At 46.5% G+C, this 18,627-nt stretch overlaps 1 protein-coding gene across 1 annotated transcript; it reads left to right on the forward strand.

The window, feature by feature from the left end:
* Positions 1 to 1,120: 1,120 nt before the first annotated feature.
* Positions 1,121 to 3,399, forward strand: OLIG3 (oligodendrocyte transcription factor 3). The gene has a single exon (XM_002197550.5). The coding sequence runs from the start codon at positions 1,263 to 1,265 to the stop codon at positions 2,082 to 2,084; it is 822 nt and encodes a 273-aa protein (XP_002197586.1). The 5' UTR covers positions 1,121 to 1,262; the 3' UTR covers positions 2,085 to 3,399.
* The last annotated feature ends 15,228 nt before the right edge of the window (positions 3,400 to 18,627 follow it).

Consider the following 18,627-nt stretch of genomic DNA (forward strand, 5'->3'; position numbering starts at 1 on the left):
TCGGCCCCACGCACCCTCCTCCCTTCCCCGCTCCGCCGCCGGCTGCAGCCAGTGCCCGGGACCCTCTACTTACTGGCGCGATCGCCTGGGGCTGGTTGCAGAGCTGCCCCCCGAGCCGGCTCCCTTCCCGCCTGCGTCCGGCCCGGCCCGGCCCGGCCCGGCCCTCTCGGTCCCACCGACGGCGGCTCCGGCCGCCCCGCCGCGCCGCCCCTCCACCGGAGCCCGAGGTCAGCGGAGCCCCAGGGCTGCCGGCCACCCCTCCCGCCGCCAAGCACACCGGTCTGCCGCCGCACCCTGGCTTTCCCCGTTTATTTAAAGGGAGTCACTGGCCCGGGGGGAGGCGGGTTTGTCAGCCCGCACCTTCCCGCGGCTGATGCCCGACTCCTCATCGCTCATTTAAACAAAGCGGTTACTCAGGTACGAGGCAATTGCAGCCAGCCCTCCCAAGCGAGGGCCAGCCGGTGCCACACCACACGCCCCGGCCGGGGGGGACAGGAAAAGGGGGAGGGAAAGGCAAACAAAGCGTGGAGCCGGGCGTGCTGTAGGACGGGGGCGACCAACGTCCCCCGACCCCTCCCGCCCTGGCGGAGGGACTTCCTCGGGCTGCTTCTGCCCGCTGCCGCCCGCCACCGGGGTTTGCTGGCCGGCCCCTCTCGGGCACGCAGTCCCTCGCAGCCCCCTGCCTCCCTACTGTAGACGGGATGAGGTTTTATATTGGAAATGAGGAGGCAGGGGGAGGAGAAGGCGCGCACACGGAGCGATGAGTGTGCGGTGTCAATCAGAGGGGTTTTGTGTCTCCTTGACTCCTGATGGTCCGTGGCTGAGGTGTCCCGGGTGGCACCACAATGAATATGAATAGGGGTCCTTGCTAAATGGGACAGTCAAAGCGCACCGCCCTGAATAATGGCACGTCATCCTAACTAGACCATTATACATAGGAGGGCTCCTTTTGTCTCTGCTCTCTGCTGCAGCTCTATAAAAGCCCCTCTTTTTCAAGCTGAGGTTAGTCCAAGCATACACTAAGTAGCCATCCTGTAAACAGGCTGAGTAACCGGGTGAGGAGGGAGAGAAGGAGACATTGGAGAGAGAGACGGCTGAGGGGGTTTTTTCCTCTTCCTCCAACATTTCCAGCCCTTCGCTGGCAGACCCTGCCGTCCCTTTATTTCCTTTTCGTTTTGTTTTTGTTGCTTTTTGAAGGAGAGTTGTCTTGTTCCGCCACGTCCAGAGCAGGGAAGAGTTTCTTGCTCAGAAGCCTGAATACAATGAATTCTGACTCCAGCTCTGTCTCCAGCAGAGCTTCCTCGCCAGACATGGATGAAATGTACCTGAGAGACCATCACCACCACCACCACCATCACCACCACCAAGACAGCCGGCTCAACTCAGTCTCCTCCACTCAGAACGATCTGGTGCAGAAGATGTCTGGGGAAGGCCTCACCAGGAACGGTTCCAAGACTGGAGGGGAAGGCAGCAAGTACAAAATCAAGAAGCAGCTTTCGGAGCAGGACCTGCAGCAGCTGCGGCTGAAGATCAACGGCCGGGAGCGTAAGAGGATGCACGACCTCAACCTCGCTATGGACGGACTGCGGGAGGTGATGCCCTACGCTCATGGACCTTCTGTGAGAAAACTCTCAAAAATCGCCACCCTCCTGCTAGCCAGAAACTATATCCTGATGCTCACCAGCTCCCTGGAGGAGATGAAGAGGCTAGTTGGGGAAATCTACGGGGGACACCACTCGGCCTTTCACTGCGGCACGGTGGGACACTCCGCCGGGCACCCGCCCCACGCCGCCGGCACTGTGCACCAGGTGCATCCCATCCTCGGCAGTGCCTTGTCCTCCGCCAACACCTCCTCCTCCCTCTCCGCCTCCCTGCCGGCCATCGGCACCATCCGGCCCCCACACTCCCTGCTCAAGACCCCCTCGACACCCCCCGCCCTGCAGCTCGGCAGCGGCTTCCAACACTGGGCTGGCTTGCCGTGCCCCTGCACCATCTGCCAGATGCCTCCTCCGCCCCACCTCTCGGCCCTCACCGCCTCCAACATGGCCAGGATCTCGGGGGAGACCAAGGACCTCCTGAAGTGACTCGGCGGGGCTCCCCCGGCCGCTGGGGCTGCGCCGGAGCCGGCGCTCCCCGCGACGGAGAGGGGGCTGCGGCCGGTCCCCCCCGGGCCGCCGACGGACCTGCCCCCGCTGCCCCCGCCCGCCAAGCCCCCTGTAACACGGGATTAGTGTAGTAAGGACCTTGCAAAGGTAATGTTCCACCCGGCTTCTCGGGCGATGTTTTCTTATTATACTAAACTGGAAAAAAAGTCCCTGCTGTAAAAATGATGATGATGATAATAATAATAATGATAATAATGATAATAATAATAATAATAATGCCGCTGATGGTAATCAAATGTAAATGATTCCTTAAAATGTATGTAAAAAGGAAAAAAAAAAAGACATGGTTGTCATTGTTGTGTTCGCAGCTACCAAGAGACGATGAAATCGGTTTGGGGCTTTTCTCCCTTCTTTTTTTCCCCGGGTTTTTCCTTTCTTTCCTTGTGCACGGCGACACCTCCGAAATTTCCCGCTCCAAACCTGGCTGTGGAAGCGCAGCGGCGGCCCAAGGTAGACCAGAGAGTGCGTGCATGCTTTCCGCCCCAGCTTGTCACCAGTGGGGATCGGCCACAGGCGGCTCCCCTGGCAACAGGGACTTCCGAGGGAATTCACTGAAGTTTTCGAGTGTGGTTTATGGTTTGGGGGTTTTTGTGGTTTGGTGTTTTTTTTGTTTTGATTTGTTTGTTTTGTTTTTGCAGATTTGGTTATGACGCGGGTTGGTTTTTTGTTTGTTTGTTTGTTTTTGTTTTTGTTTTGTGGTCGTTTTTTTTCTTCTTCCCTCTGTGAAGAAAAAAGAAAAAGAAATAAAACAAAAAAGAGTAAAATAGTGCAAACCACAGCACAACCCTCCAGCAGATCTATTTTGCCAAATCTCCCATCTCCTCCTTTTGGTGAAGTGCGTTGATTTAGTTGTCTGGGGTACAAATTTCTGTTGCTGGCTCTCGGTTTATTAGTGTTTGCTGTTTTTGTTGTTGTTGTTTTGTTTGTTTTTGTTTTCTTTTAAAAAAAATTTGTTATGGTTGGGTTTTGCATGCGGGTCAGTTCTTGCCAGATCAGTGATTTGTATATCTAAATCAGAAGGTTTGTTGCTGTTTATTTCCTTTTCGATGTGTTTTCCTGGGACATTGTTTGAAATAATGTTATTCTTCATTTCGTTCGTTTGTTTTCATTGGGGCCTCAAAGACACCACCATGTCTTTATTTTTTATATATTCTTGATAATAACTATCGATATATTTATTATTGACCAGTGTTTCTGGATGAGATTTCCAAATAAAGTAAAAAATTAATTCCAAGCTGCCTCTTTCGCCTTTGTCCGGGTCTGGAAGCTGAGGAAAAGCGCCGTATTTGATGGCTTTGGGTCTCGCCAGGACTTCCCGCGCCCAGCTGGAGGAGGCTGGCACAGCTCCGTGTGCCCTGCCTCGGAAGCAGCCACGAACCCGATGTCCTCAGGTGTGTGCGAGCTGCCGGGCAGGTTCTGGCAGCTTCCCAGCGGGCTGGGAGCCGTCAGGAATTGGGGTGGCCCGTGGTCGGTCCCGCAGCCAGAGCCGGGCGCGGGAGGACGGGCCGCGGGCAGCGCTGGGGAGTTTATGAGCGATAACTTTTTTCCTTTTGACAACCAGTTTTCAGTAATTTTTTTTCCGGGAGGGAACTGGTAGGATGGACACAGTTGGGAAAGGCAGTTTTGCCCCGCCGGGAGGCGGCTCTCCGCGGAGATGAGCGCGGCTGGCGGCTCCCAGCGCCCTGCGGCTCGGCCCGGCAGCGCGATCCTGCCCCCCCGGGCAGCCCCGGCCCCCTGCCTCACGCCAAACGGGATGTCCGGGAGGGACCTGAAGAAACGGGAGAAAGCGACTCCCCCTGAGTCGTAAACTGAGCAGTGACAGAGGAAGGATGGATGGGGCATTTAAACCGAAATGCCAAACAACTTACAGAAAGGCATCTATGGGCGACCCGTGCCCGTGAGCGGGCTGTGCAATACTGCAGCATCCAAGTCAGCGTTAAGACATAAGCACGCATACACAAACATTTGAAAGTGAAAATGACGTGTATTTACCTCGAATACACGAACTTAGTTTCCTTCCTTCCTTCCTTCCTTCCTTCCTTCCTTCCTTCCTTCCTTCCTTCCTTCCTTCCTTCCTTCCTTCCTTCCTTCCTTCCTTCCTTCCTTCCTTCCTTCCTTCCTTCCTTCCTTCCTTCCTTCCTTCCTTCCTTCCTTCCTTCCTTCCTTCCTTCCTTCCTTCCTTCCTTCCTTCCTTCCTTCCTTCCTTCCTTCCTTCCTTCCTTCCTTCCTTCCTTCCTTCCTTCCTTCCTTCCTTCCTTCCTTCCTTCCTTCCTTCCTTCCTTCCTTCCTTCCTTCCTTCCAGGTGACCATGGGGTGCACCAGTGAGGGCTGTCGTCGAGGAGGGGCCCGGTGGGGTGACCCCCAGGTTCCATCGGAGCTGTGCTCGGGGTTCTGTGCAAGGCGCGGATCCGCCCCACCGTCCCGGGAAGAGTCTGGGCTGGAGCCCCTGCTCGGCCCGACAGCCAAAGCACTCCCACACACACTCCTCCTTCTTCTCCGCGGCCCTGGCGGCAGAGGGAAAGCGAGCAGAACAGGGGGGAGCCGCGGGGACACGGACGCGGGGCTGCTGGCCCCTCCTCAGCCCACCCGACACACTTTCCACGCGGGGCTGACACGGCTGAAAGCCACGGCTCCATCCCGGCCCCCATCCTCCCCGACTCCGCATCTTTCCCGGCCCTGCATCCCTCCCCTCGGAGCGGGGCAAGCGGGGTAACCTTGGATGGGGCTGGGCTGTAAATGGCAGCCGAAAGGAAAATGAACTCACCCCTTCCTGCAGGAATCGGCAGTCGGGTCCCCAGACCCGCTGCCATCCCAGCAGTGCTGCCTTGCCCTGAAGCATGTCCATCGCTCAGCCCCTTCGGTCCTGGGACGGAGGGCCCCTTGCCTCAGCAAAACTGTTTGGGGACATTTGATCTCCACTTAGCCACACACAGACATTCCGGGTCCCTTCCCTTCCCTTCCCTTCCCTTCCCTTCCCTTCCCTTCCCTTCCCTTCCCTTCCCTTCCCTTCCCTTCCCTTCCCTTCCCTTCCCTTCCCTTCCCTTCCCTTCCCTTCCCTTCCCTTCCCTTCCCTTCCCTTCCCTTCCCTTCCCTTCCCTTCCCTTCCCTTCCCTTCCCTTCCCTTCCCTTCCCTTCCCTTCCCTTCCCTTCCCTTCCCTTCCCTTCCCTTCCCTTCCCTTCCCTTCCCTTCCCTTCCCTTCCCTTCCCTTCCCTTCCCTTCCCTTCCCTTCCCTTCCCTTCCCTTCCCTTCCCTTCCCTTCCCTTCCCTTCCCTTCCCTTCCCTTCCCTTCCCTTCCCAACAATTGAACAACTTCAGAGACCTGCCCATGGGGACAGAAGGGGGAATTGTGGGTTTTCTTTGGGAGGGTTACCCTTCACAAACACACATGAGAAATAAATAAAACAGAAATTTTTCAAAAAGGGAGAGGGGAAGGTGGCTGAGGGATAGAAATAGGAAAGGAGGAAAGATCTGATGGTGGCAGAACCTGGCAGCGTCCATCCTCTGGGCTTGTCCCTGCCTGCTGATAGAGCTGTGGGGATGGGGCACAGCATGGATTCCTATCACACAGCACAGCTTGACTTAGCCAGCTTCTGGGATAGATGAGGGGAGCTCGGTGTTCTCAGGAAATTCCTTTGGTTTCCACCACAAAAACGAATAATATCTGTGTGCACATTTATAAAATTATTTACGTGTATAAATATAAACATGAATATAAATATAAATATAAATATAAATATAAATATAAATATAAATATAAATATAAATATAAATATAAATATAAATATAAATATAAATATAAATATAAATATAAATATAAATATAAATATAAATATAAATTAGAGGTGGGTGGACACCTCTGGTTTTCACTTGTGCATCCCCTTGCTGACCACTGGGTCCCAGCACAGCTGTGCTGTGAAGAAGGGCAGGTGCTGCTCCATGTCTCACAGGAAAGCAACAACCCCTCCCTTCCCAGTGCTTTCCAGTTCCCATGGGAGAGGACCCTGATGCCTCTGCCACAGATTTGAAGCCAAAACGCCAGGCACTGGTATTCAACTCTAAATCGTGGGGTTTCTTTTTTCCCCACTCTCCCATCCTACCAGATGCCCCACCTGACAAGTCCAACGCAGACAGCTCCCTCGCACCTCTTCTCCAGCTACATGGGGCCAGGGAAGAGGTGGGGGTGGGCTTGTGTTTTGATTAATATGGAAATAAAATGCAGAAATAGCAGCAGTACTTAGCTTCATTGCTTCAATTTAGAGATTTATTAGTGAGGAGATAAACACTAGGCTGGGGGCCTTGCTCAGTAATTCACAGTTCCCATCAGTTATTACCAAATGAGCAAATAGTTTCTCTTTGAAGTCACAGACGGGGGGTGGGGGGGGGGGGATGGGGGGGAAAAAAAGAGTATTTTTTTTAATAGGTTGCTTCCCCTTTCCTCTAGTCTAGACCTCATTTGCCTGTCCAGCTGCCCTGATTGGGCTCCTACTCTCCAAGCAAAACTTGGGAGTTTATTAAGGAGTTTATTAAGGACATGTGTCTCTTAAAATGCTTGTCTTCCTCTGCCTCCCTCCTACTTTATTTTGTATTTTCCTACTTGCTCCTGTCTAACTTCCTTAATTTTGTATTTTCTGTTCTCTGAAGCCCCACTTTCCCTCCTGCAGAAGCAGGCAGGCATGCATTTGAGCTGGAAAGTGCTGTCACAAGATGACATCACGCTGCTGCCAGGGAAAACAAAAGGGCAAGATTGAGAGGCGGAAATGGGTACTTCGGGGGCACAAAAACCGCTTCTCAGGTCTGAAACAGAAGCAGCCAACTAGTAGCTAAGTAGAAGATAAATACTAAAATGTAAGCAGATATTTTTCACCGAAGTTCTGCGAAATTTAAGGATTTGAGTTTGTTGCTTTGCTTTCAGTGTATTATAGATACCATGAGACATCCGCACTAAAATTGACCCAGAACCTGCTGAACATTCATATTTTCCTGGACCAGTAGGACAGGTCAGGTGAGACATCCTAGGACAGGTCAGGTGAGACATCCTAGGGCATCTCAGAGGCAGTAAATACCTATCTTTAAGTGGCTGATTGAACCTTAGAATCATAGAATCTTTGGAAAAATAAGTTGTAACAGACCTTTAGCGCCACTGAGTCCAATCATAATTCTAACAGTGCCAAGTTCACCACTAAACCCTACGTCCCTACGTCCCACCTTAATGTATTATGAATAGGGAAACAGAGTAAGAACAAAATGTCTCAAAAAAAGAAAAAAAAAAGCATACTAGAATCTTTGAGTAAAAAGCTACACTTTAACCAAAGAGAAAAAAACGAAACAAAACCACCCTGAATTTTAGAGAAAGGTCTTCCTCCAGTTGCTTAACCACTTTTTAAACAAAGAAACTTAATTGTTGTTTAATTGTTAATAATTTTGTGCTCTCTGTTTTTTCAAATAATCTGTTTAATTAACACTATAAAAAGTTTCAGGGTCAAATGAATAAAACAAAAAGGAATTGCCAATCTTCCATCACATCAGGGAGATGATACAGTTTTAGACGGAGCTATATCTATATCTGTGCTCCTATCTAACAACTGCTCAGCATCCAAAACCTGCTGCGTTGGAGACACTGAACTGAAGACACCAGAAGGGTGAATGGAAGTGCCTGTAACTTGCTTACCCAACAAACCTTCTTCCTCATGCCTTTTATTTCTCTCTTCTGAAGTTGAAACAAACCCTTTTTGCTTGATATTACATTGAAGTAGGCACATAGATAAGCACAGTGCAACTGCAGAAGAGTAAGTTTGGCTGATGGGCAAAACTTCTTAAAAATCAATATCATTGGTTGAGGCCATGTGACCAAAATCTATGCCTAGATCTGCCAAGTCTCTGAACTTGTGGTAGGTTCATGATAGGGTTCTATATAGCCTTGGTAAAAAAACCCTGTAGGTCTATATTTAGTTTAATTTTTTTTTATTTTAATATTTTTGTGTTTGTCTGCTTTTTCCCAAAGTGTTGTGGCTGTTGACACATACATCTTGAAAGTTCCCTTGCAGAGCAGCATCAGGGGCTGCCAGATGAGCAAGGGAAAAACTACAAATGATGCAGTAATTAGTGTTTAGAGTGAAATGATTTGTGGAGACCCACAACTCAAAAACTAATGAATCCCTGAAAACCAAAGGATTTGCACAAGGCCTGGTCCTGATGCCTTGTAAGTTAATAAAAACAGATAAGACTACATTTTTAAGATAGAGATAACAGAGTCCCCACAAAATGGGAGATGAATGGAACTGTGGTCTCTGAATGCATTTATCACCTTCAGAAAACCCTCTCCCATGTCAGGAATGTCCACGAGGATCCAACATTGCCTTAGTCACATCACCAGAGTAAATATTTATAAATTATTCATGAAAGGAAGTTGATGTGTGTGTTATAAAAAATAGATTGTGTTTTTGGAAATGCTAAATTAGTTTTCTGAATAGTTACTCTTTGTGGGCTATTTTCTTGTGTGTGTGTGTGTACTTTTTTCTTTTTAATTTATTTTACTTTTTTTTTTTGATTGCTTTCTACCCAGTGGCTCTGACTATCACACACCAGGTACTGTTTTTCTGTGTTTCAGCTGTTAATTGTTAGGTGTCTCTCTGAAAAACCATGAGATTTAATTTGTGTTTTTTTTAAAGCAGAGAAATGTTTCACAACTAGTAAAAACTTATTTTACAAAATCTGACCTTCAGCCTGAGGGAGTTGCAAGCCCTCATCCATGGGGTCAGAGGAAGAACAATAATATGACCACATGAAACATCCTCTTTCCTGACTTTTTAATTTTTGTTGATAAACAAAGACCTGTCAAGTGTCATACAGGAAGTAGACAAGTAAACACACAGTTTGTCCCTTGTGCTGCCCTACATCATGCTTTGCAGGTGAACTGGCCATGGTGGATTATATGGCCTTTGATGTCAGATCTTCACACAGCAAAAGAATTTTCAGGCACTAGGAGAAAGGAAGCTTGAAACATTTACTGGGAGAGCTTCTATCCCCAGTTTCAGCACTTGGCTTGCCTCTTAAAACTGCAAGTGACAGTGACAGAAATGAGTCACAACAGTGGTGACCATGGGTGGCATGATGGTTTGCCTGAGCACAATGAGAATTGAGTTTGGACACCACTCCTTGTAAGTGCTGATACTTACCTTTGTAGTGGGCTACAAATATCTCAGACACAGACCTGCCAGAGCTAGAAACCATTGAAATCTTGTGCACACTTCCATGCCAAGGCCCAGCTTGTCACCAGTGTCTGAACATCTCTGAGTCTCATAAACTGGCAAAGGACCTAAACTAGGAGGGTCTGAAGGCTTCATTTCCATGGGAGGTGGACGCAGTAGTTTCCAGACCTTTATCACTGAAGTCCTGACATATCCATGCTGGCTTTGCAGGGAATTAGGAGAGCAGTTTCTGTGGGGCAGCTGTTCTGAGCCTATGGGTGGGTCTAGCTGAGTCCCTGCTGCCCTGCAGGAGCAGTCTGCAGACTCCCTGTGAGCTGCTGTGTGCTGCCTGCCCTGCCTCCCCTTCTCTCAGTGTGTTTCTCTAAATGACTGCTCGACCTTGGTCTCCTGATGTGCCCATAGCCCAGCCAGCCTTCAGGCACGCTCAGGTCCAGCAGGCTCCATGTGTTTTGGAGGGTGCTTCCTGAGCAGGCTCAAGCCCATACTAGCCCTCTGGGCCACCTGCTCCTTGTGGCCTTCAGACTCTAGCTGTTAGCAGTGCGTGTACCCCTTTTTCTTTCTCACTGAGTATCTTTGGGAGGTTTAATTGTGAAGCAGGATGAGGTACGCTCTGCAAAAGCGCTTGAGCACAGTATTTTCAAACCTTCAGGATCTTCCTAGTTTGCTTTTCCCTAGTTGCTCCAGCATGGTCCATTTGCCTTTTCCAGAGGTGTAGATGTTCATCCCACTACTTCATACTTCCCTTACCTGTGCCAGGATGTGAGCTTTTTCATATTTGACTTAAGTGCAAGCTGTGGATGCCTACCTCCCTCACATCATCACTCTCTTGTGTCTGATGGGTGCTCTAGGGTTTTCCATTCTCAGGGTTCTATAAGATGTCCAAAATTTCCATTCCAAGCTAGAATCATGGACTTCATCTCTCCTAGTAAATTAACTGGTGCTACATAATGTTTTCAGGCACTGTAGCTCAATTATTTATAGAGTCAAATTGTTACAACAGTGCCTGGCACGTTTTGGTTCCAGGCAGCTAGCACTCTCCTGAACATTTCCCAGGCATGGTTTGGGGATAGCATAGGCCAAAGGCCAATCCCAGCAGGAAATTTGTGTTCAGCCACACTGCCTGGAAAGCAAGAATTTAATAATGTGGACACACGCCAGTCTGTGCCAGTTGGCTTCAGAGCTAGGTAATGGTCACAGGCATGTTTTGTATAGATGTAGTCTCTGTCTTTTTTCCTCGCAGAAAGATTTTACCCTTGTTGTCATTTCTACCTTTCCATATTACCAGGAGAATACATTTTCTTTGTGAAGTGAGATATTTATCAGAATTATTAGCTGATCAAGGTCCCCAGTATTTGATTTGTTTCCATTACTTTTTTGGCTTTCTCTGTTTAGCTTTTCCCAGTTGTGCATGATTGGTTTATTGAACTATGAAACTGTAAAGCATGTCTGTTTCTACTTTTGTGCCATGTGCAGAAATCCTTCCCCTCTTCTGGGTTTCACATCAACACAGGGCAAAAGATGCCCATGACAGCCACTTTTTCAGTTTGTAAATATGACACATAGACATAAAATAGCCCTCAGTATTAGAATTCTTCATATGTTAAAAGACAATCCATCCTTGTCTATCATCAAATCTCCACCAAGAAAAATGAATCCACTCCAAAATTTGTAAGCAGCTGGGGAAAGCAGAGAGCTTTGGCTTTCTGCTATGTAGGAATCACATACCTTGTGGGAGAAGCGGTTCCAGGCACAGGTGGGATGAGAGGCTTAGGGCTTTCCCCTGGGACTCGTCTCCTCTTCTTTCCACCTGCTTAGACCAGGCAAGCTGTATTTAGTGCCCCATCCTTCACTTGTTTCAGCATATTTCCACTTATCAATACAAAGGTATAATCCGAAGAGGAAATTTTACTTTCCTCTTTTTTATTGTGTTTCCTAAAATGTTGCAATGGGTTTTTCTTCCTATTTTCTTCCTGATGCATTTCATTAGTTTGGCAGCATTCCATCCATGCTTTTGAGTCACAGCACTTTTTGATAGTGTCTTTGTGTCCAAGGTTTCTGCCCCAAATCCTGCCTACTGACAAAGCTAACACTAACTAAATACCCTGAACCAGATCAGCACTGATTGCTTCTTCACTTCTGACCATGTGGATGTTACCCTACATCTCTGGGGTTAACTCTGTTTCCAGCAATACAGCAGAAGGGCAGCTCTCCTATAAATGCAGTATCAGTATTTCAGTTCCTTCTCTCTTGGTCATATTGGGTCAGGCTCCTTCACCTGGCCTGCCCCCATGAAGACCCCAGCATGTCCCACACCTTGCAGGGCCCCACAGTCAGCAGGTGACCCTTTCTTTGACACTGTCAGGTTCAGTTGCTTGAATATCTCCTGCTCATCCCCTCACCCGACCACCAGCTCCATCCATCTCTCTCCATGGGCAGCCCTCTTCCTCCAGCTGCAGCATCTTCTATTCCAGCCTTCACTGCTGTGGTTGTCTCACCTTGCCATTGCATCTGCCTGGCCATCTGTTGAATCATGTGCAATATAAATAACAGCCAGTGACAAATAATAGCTACAGATAGCCTCCTGGAATAGTCTGGTGGTCTCACTGGACACTCACCACTTTACACCATCTTCTTACTTTACTTTGCAAGTCACAATTATATGGTAATATTGAAGAGGGCTGTAATGCTAAATTAGTTTGGAGTCCTTGGATTACCTTATATAATTTTCACATTTTCCCCATAAGTGTTTGCTATTATTCAATTTTCCCGTGTTCACAACTGTGATGCTCTTCCTGCTGGAGAGATCACAACAGGGCCTTATTCTATGCTTCAACACAGCATTGAAGATACCCCTCTAATTGTAACAAGTAAGGGAAATTCAGCTTTTAAAACCAATTATGTAAAATAATTTATCTCAGAAAAATGCAGAGAAGAAGTGAGACTAGTAGATTTCTCTACATCCTTCTTCATAGAGAAGAAAATGGTTTAATCTAGATTATGGAGAAAGTGAAAACTTGCCTTACTGTGTTTGGTCAATAACAGATCTTTACCTCACTGCGGCCTTTAATCTGCCCACAGACACCAACTTGGTCACTAGAGTGCTGAAAACATTTTGTAGCTGATATAGCAGCTGATGGAGCTGATGCTTCACCCAGTAAAGTCATGGGCAACTTTGCTTAGAGGCAGCCTTGCAACAGGAATTTGTCCTCCATCTCACATCTTTCTGGCCACATTTGAATGCTGAAAATGAATTGCTCTAAACATATCTCTGAAGCCAGTTGATGGCACAGACACAAGCCAAAGTAATCTTTGAACAGTTGTGATGATCCTAATGGTGAGCATAGCTGAGTGGTATTTGAAAAGCTTTGCCTTTTCACTCTCATTTTCGATTCACAAAACTACTGCATTTGACAAAGTGCTTGTTTTCTTCACCAGCTTCCTTGAACTAGCAAGCTGACAACAGATTTTTGGTACAGATGGGATGTGTCTAGGAAGCAAGCTCAATTTTTCAGCAAAGTTATTTCACTTTGTTATGCTTGTCTCTCAAGGTATGTAAGCTTCTCCAGCAAGGGGAGATGCTGGATGCAGCTCAGGGGAAGGAGGAGAATAAGTCTCAGAGCTTTACTGCTCTTATTTCCCTGTTGAAGATGACCTTGAACTCACTTGCTGAAGGTTCTTATTTCCTGCAAGTCAAAGATGGGCAGGTGTTTCCTAAACACCTCATTTTATTCATTATCTACTCCTGGCTATGTAACTGCCTGGGAGGATGCTGTCTGCCCCCCCTTCTCATCTCTCTCCTGTGGAGACCCTGCAGCCCACCAGCATTGGGGACTGCAGGGACTGCCTGTAAAGAGATGCTCTATGTACTGTACAACCAGAGCTGTCTGACCAGAGCTGCAAGTGAACCTCCCAGGGCTCTGCACCCTCTGTACATCTGTGGAGAAGTTGGGGTAGCTGTGTGGCAGCCAGCAGTCAGCAGGCTAGGGGTATACGAGACACCTCTAATGTCAGGGCTGACCTCAGTTCACTCCTTGGCCTCTGCAGGGTTTTGCAGATACACACAGGTTTGGAAGTTATGACTGATTGGTTGCTCAGGTGATGTGTTCAAATGGAACTTGGAAAGGCACAGAAATTCTTGGTCTGGACCAAAATCCCTGTAGCAGCAGCTCTAGAATTACATGGTATTGATCCAAAGATAGGAGGGAAATGACCCCTGAAGATGCTCATTCTTCCTTCCTTCCACAACATCCCTAACACACACAGCACACATAGAGTGAGTTTCCCTTCCCCCTTCCCCCTAAACTTTTAGGCCATCTCCGTGCATTTCAGAATTATTGTGGACATGTTTTTTTTGTTTTGGGTTTTTTTTTTTTTTTCCATGAAAACAAAACCAACTAGGCTGGGTTAAAACTGGCTAAATCCCTCATGACCTCAGTAGTATTTTAAAACATATGTGAAGGGGAGGAACCATTTTTCGCACATTCTGAAGAATATAGCTGACATATGGACCATTCAAAGGAAATTTTTTTCAGGCCATTGGCCATGCATGAATGGCTGGGTTTATACAGTGGGGACCCAAGATACAATTGGGATGTTCTCCCAGAAATTGGGCTTTCTATCTAGCAAGAGCAGATCCTGTAGGTGCTAAGCATGCTGCAGGCTCTCAGAGTTGGTAGCCAGCCCAGCTGAGGGTCAGGGGTGGGCTGGAGCAGCACAGTTAGCACAGTAACACTGCAGCAGGCTTGGGCTTGGAGGGGAAGTGTGTCTCGCCTGTGAGCTACCCCAGCAAAGCCTGCCCCAAGTGACCCCACTTTTGCTTCTCTCCATCACACACTTTCTCCTAGCTGTGTTCGCTGCTGCTTGCTGCTTCAAACATGACTTTACTGTGTCTCGGTGCCATTGTAAGTGCCACAGGTAGATTTAGCACCTCAATAATTTTTCCGCTAAATATTTCCAAGGCCAAAGAGAAACACTTTGTTAATCTTTTTACTTCCTCAGGAAAAAACCCCAAAACCCTAAACCACAAAACAGAACAAAACCAACAACAGACCACAAGGAAGTTCGGGGAAATAAACCCCTAAATTGAATTTCTTGCTTTAAAAGTGCTTTACATATATCACCACCAACCAGCATGTAAATTTTAGTCAGCTACTGGACTAGTCTTTTAAAGAAGTTGAAAAATGGCCCTGCTTCCTCAAAGGACACACCTGTTATCTGAAACAGTTTTTAACCAGCTTGTTAAGCAGCTTTGACAGATCAAAGACCCCGGACAATGGGCACAAACTTTAACAATAGTTTAGCCTTGAGCAAAAGCTTCTGTCAAAGCAAGGCTTGTGCCAGTAGTATTATGGCCTGCAATTGAAAATAAATTTTACTTGAATAAGTACCTCAGCCCGATCAGAGGCACTGCCGCCAGGGAGACAAAAGCAGTTGGGGATAAGTTATTGACTCCACTGACAGCATGAATGAAGTTCATTATGCCAGCCCACTCTTGGTAAATGTGTCAGGTTTTAAACTGAATTAGGTGGCAGGTGCATGGACCATTTTCCTGTCCCCCTTGAGACAGTAGAGGGCCAGTCATCACCTGATTCTACAGACAAATGTTTAGATTTGGTTTTCATATCGCACGGGCACAAGTGACAGCATATTTAAATCATAAATAAGGTTTCCTGAAAGCCCTCGTCTACCCCACTTTCCTCCCCATCCCCTGTAACTGGCTGGCACTGCTCCCTTCTCCTTGCCTGCTGGACCCTGGAGGTGGGTTTGCCTCCCCTCCACTGCCCCTGCTAAGCCCCCCTTGTGCTCCCTGTTCTGATCTTCCTCGGGGACGCGCGGGGTTTGGGTTTCCACAGGCCACTTCTGGGTCCAGTCCCAAGCCAGAGGGAAATCCAGGCCCTTCTGCTCCAGTCTGGGCGATGCTGCACACAGCGCGTTTCCAACTTCAACAAGGTCTGGATCAAGCCATCCCATAGCTGATTTAATGTGACATATGTATGTATATATACTTATATGGGCTTAAAGAGATTGAATCCAGGCATCCTATGTTAACCTTCAGAAAGGATTTCTACAGTAAAACAGTATTTAATCCTTGCAAGCCTCTGATGACGAACAGCACTATCATTGCAATTTCACAGACATGTAGGCCAGATCAGAAAGAAGTGGTATGAGAAACATGCATGTATATATGTGTGTGTGTATACAAACAAAAGCACATATAAAAACACAAAGTAATCTATACATGTACCAGTTTATAAAAATTTTGCTATAATTCAAAGAAAATGGAAAGAAATAAGGTGATAATCTGCCATAATAATTTGCTATTTCTCTGCTTTAAGACTAATTAGCTGTTTTAAGATGTATATTTTATTTATTTTTACCTCTGCATATTTTACTTGAAAATATTTTGGTTTATGGTCTGCCAGGGCCTAGAAGGATAATGCAAGATCAGCTGAACTTCAGATATTTTGGATGCCAGCTCTCATTACTTAATCATGAGACGTAGGACTATTAAGACTCTTAAAAATTAAAGCCTTGTTCTCTGACCATAGAGGCAAGAGTTGGCATATGCCTTTGGCTGCATGCCTTATTTATGTTAATGAGTGAGTAAGATTCTTTCCCCCTGTGAAGGAGCAGAGCATCCCTTCTCCTGACACTTTTGGGATCTGCTGCCTGAGTTAGTCACTCAGGGAAATCTTTTGCTTTTTGACAGCAATTTGGACATGTGGGTATTTTTTTGTGCACTTGAGCCACTTAAACTTTCAAGAATGTCTTTACAAGGCTGAAAATGTCTTGTTTTGTTGTGTATTTTTGCCCCCTCCACATCCTGAAGGTAAAGCCTTTGTGTTTGTCCACCTAACAGCCTCTGAACCAGGCAACAGCCTCTGAAGTTCAATAAAATTTACTTATCTCCTTTCTCCAGGGATTTCAAAGGGCTGAACAAACACTACCTTGCCCTCCAACACTCGCTTGAAGAAAAGTATTATTGCTGCTCCTCAAAACTGAGAGCCAGCTCCTAAAAGAAGGGATGAGGCTTGCCCAATGTCACAAGCAAGTCCGTGGCAGATTCCCACTCCAGCGGGTGTTTTAGCTCTCAGATAGTGCTTTGCCCCCCAACACGACATTGCTAAAGATGCATTTGGCTCAGTTCACAGTTGTATTTAGTACACCTGTTAATACAGACATATCAAACCCTTTCTTTTTCTGGCTCCAATGCAAATAGATCCAAGAAGTTTCACCCATAGACCCCCAAAATAGAAAAGGTTTCTTTCCCCATCCACAAATCTGGAAAAACAAAGTAGGCTTATTCTTTGGGGCTATCTAAAGACTGCTGTGTGTCAACACACAAAATCATTTCTCACAGTGGTATCACTTGCTGGATATGTTCTTTCCCTCCAACTACAGCAGATGGTGTTTCATAGTTGGTCACAAATGGCTGTCAGCGAGCGTTTGTCTGCCTGCCAGTAACCTGTAGTTTGGGGACTCCCTCGGAGAGTGTACCAGCACTGACTCTGCTGATAGCAGCATCTGAGAAAATGATCCGTCCTTTCTTGTCAGGAACAAAATTAGCTATCTCATTTTCAAACTGTTGACAAGGGGGATATGAAAGAAATAAGGGCCATGCTGGCTCAGATTATGTTTTTTCAGCTCTGGTTTGAGGCAGTAAGTGCTGGTTACAGAGCAGAAGCTGCCTTTACCACAGCAAATATTGACCGCTGCTGAAAGGTGGGGATACAAGCACAGCCCTCTTCCAGTGTCAGGATTTTGCATGGCATTTCCAGCTTTCCTAGGCTCAGTTTAGATTTCTCTTGACCAGTGTTAGAAATGAGAAAAATATGACCTTTGGTGAAGTTGCCCTGTAGCAGGAACAAAGCTTTTGATGGGCTAAAGTTCCCAGTGCACCAGCCAGGTCTGCTGTTGCCTACCCATGCATGAGGAGAAGGCAGCCAGGCATCTGCTGTGACTGCTATCTTGTCCCAGCAGCCAGAAATGGGAGGCATGGGAGAAAGAGAGACAACAGTGATGGAGACCAAATACATCTGTATTTGAAAAACAGTTTTGGAAATACTGCAGCAACTTGCAGTGGCAATTGTTACCTTACTGGTGCACATCCACATTTTAAACACTTGCAGCTACAACTCCAAGTATTTTATTTCAACAGAAGTCTTAAAAATGAGTCCATGGAGCAAAGCTGAAGGCTCTCCATTACAGCTATCTCAGGGTCCTCCTGCATGTAGAGCAATTTCTGTTTAAAATTCCAGGTGGTATCTGGGCTGGTAAAGTTGACTGGCCTCACCTGCCTTAGCCAGGGCAGGGGTCTCCTTCAGGTGCATCAGGAAGAGGGGGTGTGTGTTACTCCTGAATGTCAAAAGGATCTGGTGATAGGCTATATTCCAGTGCTCCAGTTTCCACATATGTCAAGAATTCCACTTATCAATCCTGTGTAGGAAAAATTCTTGCATTGGTCAGTAGAAAGGCAGGTTGTATTGGTGCCAATTACTATAGACAATAATTTTCCTGCTCTAGTTCTGACTTCTAGAAGATCTTTAAATAAGTCCATTTTCAGAATTTCCCTTTCACAAAGTATAGATTGTAAAATAAGTATAATATTGTAGAATTAATTTTCATCCTAAATGTATCTATCCTCTGTGAGAAAAAGATTTTAAGTCCTGCAAAAGAATTTAAAAATTCTTGAAAAGAATTTAAGTCCTGCAAAAGTGAAATTATGACTACTTTGTAAAACATCAGAAGGATCCATCTGAAGTGAAATTTCCTAAAAATTCAGGATTGCTTTGCTTCATGTTCCATATTTTTCTCACTAAACTAATGTTAAAAATAAAAAGTACTAAATTAATCAATAGTTGAAAGTGCAAATATTGATTTCCAATGAACATTCTGATCCACAAAAAATTTGCTTAATTGAAATCACATTTGAAATGAAATTTCAACTATTTCAACAAAACAGATGTTTTTAAAGACTATTGAAGGTGGAATCTACAAGGAAAGCTGAAAATAAAGTCTCCAATCATGGTCCTGTTGCTTAAAATCTATAATGATATATCAGTATTTTATTTTCCCAGAGTTTCAACACTAATTTTTTATTTCGCTTTTTCATATATGAATAAGGCTATTTCTGTTCTCCTTTGGCTACAAAGATTTTTCTGGGAAAAATGAAGAGGGAATATAGACGAGGCAAGGCTACCTGCAGAATGTGGTGTGACTTCAACTCAGGTGCCCCATGAGGATTATGAAGTAT

Source organism: Taeniopygia guttata, chromosome 3 (genome assembly GCF_048771995.1).
Source record: "Taeniopygia guttata chromosome 3, bTaeGut7.mat, whole genome shotgun sequence".
Classification (NCBI taxonomy): domain Eukaryota; kingdom Metazoa; phylum Chordata; class Aves; order Passeriformes; family Estrildidae; genus Taeniopygia; species Taeniopygia guttata.